This window comes from Vombatus ursinus, unplaced genomic scaffold, assembly GCF_900497805.2.
Source record: "Vombatus ursinus unplaced genomic scaffold, bare-nosed wombat genome assembly UNPS02014806.1, whole genome shotgun sequence".
Taxonomy (NCBI): domain Eukaryota; kingdom Metazoa; phylum Chordata; class Mammalia; order Diprotodontia; family Vombatidae; genus Vombatus; species Vombatus ursinus.
The window spans coordinates 373,021-383,675 of NW_020954584.1; the positions used below are offsets into that span (position 1 = coordinate 373,021).

The window sequence follows — 10,655 nt, forward strand, 5'->3', positions numbered from 1 at the left end:
CTTCCCCTTAGGATTATTTTGCTGAAATAATTTCTTTAAGTACATCATGATTTTTCAAAAAAAATTCTGTTTAGCTTAAATAAGAGCCATGATTAAGGAAAAATAGCTCTATTAAACCAAATACTGTGAATGAATAATTTGAATATTGTTCAAAGGGGGATGGGTTCAATCAAAAGGATTTATTATTTATATGATTTGTTTCTGGAAGATTAGCGTGTATTTTGGGAAAGAACTGATGGAGAGATAAAGATAATAGATGATAGTTATATAGAGTGAATATTCACACATAAGTGTGTATGTAGTCTTTACTGAATGAAAATATTGATGCTATATGGTGTACATATAGACCAACTAGGTTCATGTATAATGTTTACCTATGTTATTTTACAACAGATTAAAATCACGTGCTATAATGTTATATAACATCCATATGGAAGGATATTACTTTTTGAATAGTGAATGTCTTTTGGGGAAATTGTGGCATAGATATATCAATATAGACATATGTGTATAATATATTAAATGACATTCATAAATGAAAGCTATGTGTGATCTGCACTTTAGTAAGTTAAATGTCATTTTCAAATTGTCAATACTAAATAATAATAATAGTTAATAATATAATAATAATAATTTTGATGTTTCATGAAATTGTATTACCTTCAAAAAAATCCTTCAAATCACAACACTATCTTGTGTTATTATTTTTCAAGTCTTTTTGTAAATAATTCATACATGATTGATTCAACATTATGGAGACTTTACTCTCATTTTTCAATATGTTGAGTTTATTTATGTAATAATTGGTAATTATAACTATTGTCCTTGTTTCATGGATAGTCAACCTCTTTTTTCCTGTTACCCATGTCTTTATTTCTTTTTTCATTTATTCACTTATCACATGAAGTTCATATGTGTAACATGCACCACCCATCATGCATCTTTCCATTTCTGTTTGGACAAACTTCCTTCTTGATTCTTTTCATGTGGTGTTGTTCCAACATTCGTACTCCTGGAGAATTATATGATGGATATTAATATTAAAGTAATACTCTTCTTGGACAGAAAAAGCCTTAGTTAAAAGCACTGTGGAACTTACTAAATATAATTTAACTTGTTCTTCTCTTTCTTCAATCTGGTTCTAACTCATTACTAATCTTAAGTTCTGGTTCAGGATCTCACTTTTTATCATTTCTATCTTTATCCCTATCTATTGACTGATGAATTGATAAATTATAAGTGATATGGGATAATAGTCTCTGTTTTCCCATTGTTCATTCCAATGTGTATATATGTATGTTTATATATATGTATATATATATATGATGCACACATATATGCATATTGCATATGTGTGTATAAATGTGTGTGTTTCATAATACCCTCTTTGTGGTTTCTATGGTTCTGTGAATGGATTCATTTGTTTTACTTGCATATCATCCTTCTGACTCATCTTGACCTTACAGTTTACTGATACTCCCAGATTTTCCCATATTAACATTTGTCTGGGCACTTTTAGTCCAACCCACACCAATTACACCCTAATCAAGCTATGTTCATGCCATATTGTCATGTGTGTAATCTTTCTTTCTGCCTTATTCCTAGATAATTTCTTCCTCTACCTCTGAGATCAGAAATCATAATGCCACTAACTTTGCTGGCAATATCATTACAATCATTTCCAGTATGATTCCACTTAATTCCTTTGTGACATCCCAGCCTGAAACATTTCTGCCTGTCCAAAACTCTCCCCATTATGCTTGCTTACTCTATTAGAACATAAGCTCTTTTAAGAAAAGGGTTATGTTACTCTTTATATTTATATTTAGAGTCCATTTTGCTTTCTGATATATAAGTGCTTATTAAATGATTTCTTATTCATTTATTATGCATCCATCCTATCCAGTTGAATTTTTAAGGCCAAATATAGTAAATGCTCCACATTCCAGCCAACCTGGCTAACTGATTCTCTTTACGTGTCATGACATCTCTCATCTCTATGCTATAACAGGAAACTTCCAGTGCCTGGACTAATAGCCCCTTAAGCTTGATCTCTTAGAATTCATAACTCTATTCAAATCTCAGACTAACTACCACTTCCTATAGGAGGATGAATTACATGTGTGATATAGGTAGATACATAGAAAATAGATGGAGAAGCAGATGAAAAGAGACAGACAAATAAAGAGATAGATATAGGTATAGCTATAGTTAATAAATATAAGTATACAGCTATAATTGCAGAGAAAAAGATATTTTCAATCTTTCAATCTCTATCTATCTATCTATCTATGGAGTATGTGTATACACAAATACATATATGTCCATATATTATAAACTCAGAATACAGGATTGTTGTAGAAAATATCTGTATATAATAGTTTTCTATAATGAATGTGTTTTGGGGAAATATTAATTTAATATTCATTTTATAATGTTTTCTGAATAATTTCCCTTCTCTTACTCTTTTTTTCCTTCTCTCCTTTCTCATTTTCTTTTTTTTCTTTCCTCCTCCTCACAATTTTTTTCTTTCTTGTTCTTTTTGGTTTTGCAATCACTTTACCTGGGTCTTGTGGTTCATAATCTGACTGAATAAAGCACTTTCAGATTTTCCTTATCAGGAAGAATTTTCTTGTCCACACACCTAAAAGATGTTACCTGAAATAGCTCGGTAACCCTTTTGCCAGAGGAAAGAGAAACTATACAATCTTGTGTCAAAAAGAGCAATGCCTAGTGACATCCATAGATAAGCAGAGTACCTCAAGGAAGAGATGTTGAAAATACCAGAGCACTGTCCAGCAGAAACTCTAAGCCTGATGGAGAGTGCATGTCTAGTCGATATGGCAAACATTTCCTAGAAAAAAGAATATACAGAATGGGCCTGGAAGATTCTTTGTTGCATATCAAGGAGATAAACCTTTTGGGGAAAGAGGAAAAGGGATCAGGCTACTGTTTTCTATGGAGGCTTGCATCTTCTCCTTTCTTTACTCCAAAGTCATTTCCTAGGTCCTTTAGTCCACAACTGCAAATGTTAGCAATTCTATAATAGATTGCTGATATAGTTATTTGCCTTATCTCCTCTCTGATATCTGTCCTTTCAACCAGGTTCAACTCTAAATCTTAGCCTTTTGACCTGCCCCTTTCATATTTCTTTTCCCATGATGAATAACTTTCTGTCACACTTTATCTTTAAGACACCAATACCTTCTTGAATGAGTTTTTAACAACAAAAATTCACCAAAATCATCACCATCATTATAATCTTCATCATCATCATCATCATCATCTCCACAAAAGAAAACAAAAAATCTTCCTTCCATATCTTCACTTGACCCAAGTTGTCTCTTAAAGTAAAATCGTTAACATATTGTAGAGAGAAAAAAAAATTTATAAAGGTGAGGTAAAGAGGAAGGTGTAGTTTGGCTAATAAATGTAGCCTTAGAGGAGGAAATCTTGGTCTGTTTCAATTCCTGGCCAGAGTCTTTTGGATTTGGTTCATCTGCTCTGCTATATAGGGCCAGTTAGGTGGCTTAATGAATAGAGCACTGGGCCTAGTATCAAGAAGATTTATCCTCATGGTTTCAAATCCAGCCTCAGACACTTACTAGGTGTGTGACCATGGGCAAGTCACTTAACCCTGTTTTCCTTATTTCTTCTTCTATAAAATGAGCTGGTTAAAGAAATGGCAAATGAGTGCACTCCAGTATTTTTGCCAAGAAAACTCCAAAATGGGGTCACAGAGAGTTGGACACAACTGAAATGACTGAACAAATACTTAAATGTCTATGGGGCTAGTTGAAATGTTTGAAATCAAGGATACTATAGTGGAAAGAATGCTGACTTTGAAGTCAGATGATTTGGGTTCAAATTCTACACATGATAATCATTAATTATGTGGTTTTATAAAGTAAATTCAACTTCATGAGTTTTAATTTCCTCTTAAATAATTTTGCTGCTGGGAAAAATATGGCTTTTTTAATTCAGTCCCTTCTAGTTCCACTATTCTATCATATGTTTTATTTTTGTACGTGACATACAGACATGATTTAATATAAACCTATACACATAAGCTCTTGTTCTGTTTCTCTGGGCATCCAAGTAGAAATGATCACATAATTTGGGAATATTCAAACAGAGACTCTAAGACAGGGGTAGGAAACCTGCTCTAAGATGTGGCACAAGAAAAGGATTCCTGGCCACCCAGAATTCCCACACTGTCATTTGAGACTCTGTATTTAGTCCTTATGTTAAATTTTTACATAGTAAATGAAGGAAAACTTTAAATAACAAAGCAATGTTGAAATTCTTGGCCTTGAATTGGCAAGGTTTTATCAGGCTTTGTCTGTATTACAGACAATACAACAATGAGTCAGAGGTAGGAGAGCAAATACATCTCTATCTCCATCTCTATCTCTATCAGCTATATCTGTATCTATATATATTGACTTCTGTGTCATCTACATAGATACATACACAGATAGAGATATACATACATACATATGTGTATACGCATGTTGTTAATCCTTAATTTTCAAAAAAGACAAACGACATCATGGAGTAGTGTCTTGAGTTGCATGTGAAATGGATTTAAGTGAGGTAGAGTTGCACAAAGCCATCAACCTTGCTCTCCCTTCCTGAGTCGTTGAAGCCCAGTGGCAAGACAACATTGAGGATGACTGGTGATGGGCCAGGATGCAGGGGATCACCTTGGTGTCTTCAATGTCTGACCAAGCTCTAAGCACTGCACAGTCTTGTTTCAGCCGCCTGCATTGTTGTGGGAACAAATTGTTCTCATCCACTGATTCCACTGGGAACATTCTTGACATTCTTTGGATATATAACCCCCTAACTTACCGACAGATTTGAGGCCTGTCAGTTCCCTTCAACCCAGTTTAGTCCCTCAGTTGAGATGGTCTACCACGTTGTAACCTCTGCATGTAAAATAACTTCTTGGAGCTAAAAGTGAGAGTTGTGTGACAGCTGGACACCAAAGGTATATTAGCAGCCCTGAAAAGAGCTTGGCAAGCTTTCATATCAGAGGTGCTAGTCTTTCTTGAACACCTCATATGTACATGTATAAATTTATGTCTGTAAATGCATATATATACACATGCCTATACATAAACACACATGTGCATGTCTGCACTGTGCACATGTGTGTATGTGTACATATAAATATGTATATATTTAACATATACTTACATATATACTTTTGTAAATATAATATATGTAGAGAAGAAATCTGTGTATATATGCATATGCCTTAGAATATATACATAGATAATAGCTCACTGTGATGAACACAAGCCAAAAGCGCTCTCTCTCTCTCTCACACACACACACACACACACACACACACACACACACACACACATATGCACATGCACATGCACATGTACATGTATTCACACACATACACACATACATATAAAATCTGCTGGGTGACTCAGTGGATAAAGTGCTAGAGACTGGAATCAGGTAGACCAGTATTCAAATCCAGCCCCAGACATTCCCTATCATTTTGACCATGGGCAAGTCTGTCTTATTTCACTGGAGCAGAAAATCAACAAACCACTTCAGTCTCATTGCCAAGAAAACTCCATGAAGACTATGGTCCATTGGGTCAAGAAATATTAAACATGACTGAATGACTGAACAATAACAACATACCTATACACATACATACATATATGCATACATACACACATGTATATATACATATATATATGCATGTATGTAAAATTGAAAGTTAATTTTAATTGTTTTGCTAAAACAATCAAGCGAGATTTGATATTCCCTTTCCAGCTTCCTTATCCTTGTAAATTTCACCCGCCACTCAAATTCTGAAGAAACTAGTCTAAAGGTCACATGTTTGTCCATCTTTGCAACTCCACTCATTACCCACTATGCAGAGAGACTTAATTATCCATTTAAACCATTGTGGCAATTCCCATTGCCTGAAGACGAATCCTATCACTTCAGAACCTTTGTCTAGTGACTCAATTTACAGCTTGTCCATGATTATGCGGGTTTAGAAGGAGAGGTCGAAATGATGTGTTCTTAATTCTTACTGTCATCAACAGACAATTGAAAGATGACATCTAGGTTGCTTGAGATTTTGATCTACTAATTGTTATAAAAGATGCTGTCAGTCCTCACTGAAGGTCTTTGGTCATCCAGAGAGGCTATTGACCAAATTTACTGGTTGCTGTTAATCTAATAAATTGTGTTCAGAATTTTGCAACTTGGTTTACCTTAATGTCTATTGTAAGGTCTCTGCTCTGGTCTGTGAGTGACCATAAGCACTGTTTTCCCCCTGGAACTGTGACCAGGGTCCCACCCTACTACCACTGTGTTAGTGGTCCCCTAACCTCAGTATTTCAGTTTAATATAAATAATAATAATATAAAAATATATTTATATAAATAAACACAAATAATAATAACAAAATCAGTTATCTCACAGAATTCTTATGAAAATCAAACCATCAACACATACACATTGCTTTGCAAAACTTAAAGAACTTTATAATTACTAGCTGTTATTATTATTATAAATTGAGTTATTTTAAGGCACTTGGAACATAGGGAATTAGAGTTTGATCTCTAGTCAGAATGATATGCTTGCAAATTATAATATTAATAGCTATTTAATGATAATTATACAAATAAAAAGACATATATATATAAGAATTAAAAAAAATTCATTGATATGGTGAAAAGAATCAACACAATTGGTGCCAAGCTGAAAGGGAAACTTTTTTGCTCTAGTTTCTCTTAAAACGTATTTATTTTTCTTTGATTTTTATTGCTCTGAGTTTAACATAACAGAAAACAAAATGGAATGAATATAGTAAATAAAAGACATGTTTTGAAGTAGTGAGATTGCACAACATATAACTCAGGGGTGCTGGAATCAAAGGGAAAATGAGTTTGTGAAAACAAGAATGTTCTGGAAATTGTTAATAATTCAATTGGATAGGAACATATAGCCCAATGAAAGGAAAGACTGTGAATGGCAGTAAAGGTACTAGGCAGTCAAATTTCTAAGACCATAAATTTCAGTAAAGGAGACTGATAAGGAATAATCAGTTAAGTTAAGGAGGCTTGAATAAAGTCGCAGAATGAAAGGAAGGAAGAAAAATTGTGGATGTGGGCAACAGTATCCAAACTTCATAGAGGGGGCCAGCTAGGTGGCTTAGTGGATAGAGCACTGGTCCTGGATTGAGGAGGTCCTGAGTTCAAATCCAGCCCAGATACATAACACTTACTAGCTCTGTGAACCTGGACAAGTCACTTAATCCCATTGCCTAACCAAAACAAAAAACAAACAAAAAAAAAACTGTATGGAGGATCAGGAGGATGAGGCCTAAATAGACCACATCGTATTTGAAAGTTGAGACCCATTATTTCTTATATATTAAAACAGTCTTGGAAAGTGGACAGAAGCTAAAAAAAATGCAAAACCAGGACATTTTGAAAAGGTTAAGTCTTTTTAACAATTTTAGGTTAAAATTCTTTTCCTTTTAAAATTTGATTTCCAAATACTCTTCCTCTTTCATACAGCCTCTTCTACCAGCTGCAAATGTAGGAAATTTGATAAAAATTATTCATGTGTAAGTATACAAAAATATTTCTGTATTATCCATATTGTCCAAAAAAAGAAACTGAGAAAATTATAGGTCAATTTGCACTCAGAGTTCATCACTTGTCTCCTTGGAGGTGGATATTAAAGAAACATTTTTCTTCCTCAAAGGCATGAATATAGAGACTTGTAGAACCATTTATTTTGATTTTATCAGTGAGAATTTGGTATAATTAAAGAAATATGACACCAAAGCACTTACACACAAAAGAAAATTTTAAAAAATCTAAAGAATGATATGATAAATCAGTGATAAATTCTCACTTATGCTAGGAGACTGGAGGAGAGAAAAAAAGTTATACAGCACCAAGGAAAGAAGAATGAAATGAATGCAGCTAGGCAGGGTGATATAACTATAATGACAAGTATATTGCTACTTGTTGACAGACACTCTTTCATTTATGTGATGTAAAGCTATTGAAATTTGCTGTTAAGGAAATTGAAATGACTTAGTGTTATTACAATATAATATTCACCTTCAAAACACTCCAAAAAATGTCTCAGCAATAATCTCCAGGGGTCTTGAGACCGCCTTTTGAAAACTGAAAAATTGATGGATGACTAGAAAAATAAATAGTAGTAACAAAAAGCCAGTCTTTATATAAAAAATCATGAGAAATAAGTCTTAATCTTATATAAATGTATATAAATCAAAAAGATATGGATTAGCATATAGATTTAGATAGATATATAGATCTACAGTATTACTTGATAGATCAGGATGATGATGATTATATGGTTTACCTAGATATTATCAATAAATTAGATGAAGAATTTTGTTTTATTATTGTAAAAGGAATGGATAAGATGAACAAATGGAGGTTAGATGATTACAGAATTGGATGGATTTGTAATCCAATTGAACCAGATGCAAAGAATAACATTTACATTGTGGGAAAACATCATTAGAGATGTGACCCACAAATGTGGTTGTGGCCCTTTGATTTTCAACATTGCTCTCCTTCTCCCATTCTGCATTCCTAAATGGGTCTTCTTGCTATCCTGAACATACAGCATTCTATCTCCTTTGAAATGTCTATTCCCTGTGCCTGGTTGAAAACCTCTTCTTTTCTCCATTTAGTAGGATTTTGGGCAAACTTAAAGACTTAGAAAAAGTGCTATCTTTTACATGAGATGAGCACTAATTTCCCGTATGCCCCCCATGTACAGGGTTCTGTAAAAATACTTAGTTTTTGTTTTATATCTCTTTTGTATTTACTTCTGAAAAAACTTCATGTTTTCCTGCAAAAAATGAGAACAACAATGATTTTATTGCTGTCTATGTTTCCCCCACATCAAGCACTGAGTCAGGGAACAAGCATTTATTGAATGATACATTCTTGTGGACAATGTGGACAATGCCAGACAGAGAGTAGGCACATACAAAATATTTGAGAAATTTAAATGATACTTTTTATGAAATCTATCCCTACAGTAACATTTCAATTTCTGAAGACAAACAAAAAACATCTAATGCTTATTTTATTTGTATCCTACAGATATGTATATATTCAGAAATCAAGTGATCTATTGCAGTCTTTTCATGGGAGCTAAAGGTCTTCCATTTCCGGTCTATTATTTGCCAATTGACTATATTAAAACTGATTTGAAAATGCTAAGTATGTAAACTCCCCCAAATAAGAAGCTCTTTTTAAACATTAGAAGAAATCAAAAAGGAAAAAAAAAAGATCTCAATATCGACTCAGTAAATACTAGGGGACATTTGTTTTAATATATGCTTGAATTTTCCCTTCATTGATCAATAATATCTTTCTTTTGATATTTTTCCTTCATCCCCCTCATACCTGATTTAGAGCCTGGTGATTTTATTAGGGGCCATTTACTGGATAACCAAAGTCTCCTTTTGACTAAATAGTTTTCTAATGGCAGTTTTCATTTGGGCATTTCTCAGTGTGTAGATTAAAGGGTTTAACATGGGGGTAATCATTGTGTAGAAGACTGCAACAGCTTTATCAATGGAGAAAGTCGTTGCGGGTCGCATGTAGATAAACATGCATGGAACAAAGAATAAAACAACTACAGTGATGTGAGAACTGCAGGTGGAGAGGGCTTTGCGTCTTCCTTCCACACTGAGAGTTTTCAGAGAACTCAGGATGACAGCATAGGAGACCATCAACAGGAAGAAAATGAAGATGCTGATGAAACCACTGTTGGCCGCAACAAATAAACCAAGGATGTGAGTGTCAGTGCAAGCAAGGTTCAGCAAAGGATTTAAGTCACACATAAAGTGATCTATGACATTGGGACCACAAAATGGTATCTTGATTATAAAGAGCATCTGTATTGTTGTGTGGAGTAAGGCTCCTATCCAGACCACAGCCATCAGGACAGCACGCAACCACCGGTTCATGATGGTCATGTAGTGCAGGGGCTTGCAAATTGCTACATACCGGTCATAGGCCATTACTGTGAGCAAGAAAATCTCAGCACCTCCAAAAAAGTGTTCTCCAAAGACTTGCATCATACAACCATTGAAGAAAGTGGTTTTCTTTTCATAGAGTGAGTCTATAATGAGTTTAGGTGCATTAACAGAGGAATAACAGGCATCTATAAAGGATAGGTAAGCAAGAAAAAAGTACATGGGGGAATCCAGGCTAGGGTTGAGGATAATAGTGATGACAATGAGTGTGTTACCTACCACTGTAATAGCATAGATGATAAAAAACACAACAAAAACAATTTTCTGCATCTTTGGATTCTCGGTCAGCCCCAATAGGATAAATTCAGTCACATTATTTCCATTATCCATTTATTCCATATAGATGTTGAATTCAGGCAAGAGTTGTTCTGTCTGTAAGAAAATTAAAAGTTTTCAGTAAGGGAGCCTTATATTCATTGGACTATTCTCTAGAAAGGTCTTGTGGAAAGAGAATGGCCTGAAGGATAGATTTATATCACAAATGCCCCTGTCACTGGATGAACTTGCAGTAGGCAATTTATACCCTCTGCATCTGTATGCCGCTGCACTTAAAGTGGCATAGAGAAGAGGC

The 10,655-nt window shown here is 34.2% G+C and overlaps 1 protein-coding gene across 1 annotated transcript; it reads right to left on the reverse strand.

The window, feature by feature from the left end:
* Positions 1-2,277: 2,277 nt before the first annotated feature.
* Positions 2,278-10,414, reverse strand: LOC114051816 (olfactory receptor 4C46-like). The gene is made up of 2 exons (XM_027874219.1): positions 9,514-10,414; positions 2,278-2,285 (listed from the first exon to the last, which is right to left on the reverse strand). The coding sequence occupies exons 1-2, from the start codon at positions 10,412-10,414 to the stop codon at positions 2,278-2,280; spliced, it is 909 nt and encodes a 302-aa protein (XP_027730020.1).
* Between the last annotated feature and the right edge of the window lie 241 nt (positions 10,415-10,655).

Excerpts from the sequence above, each read along its gene's own strand:
- LOC114051816 (XM_027874219.1), bottom strand. The coding sequence starts at position 10,414 with ATGGATAATGGAAATAATGTGACTGAATTTATCCTATTGGGGCTGACC.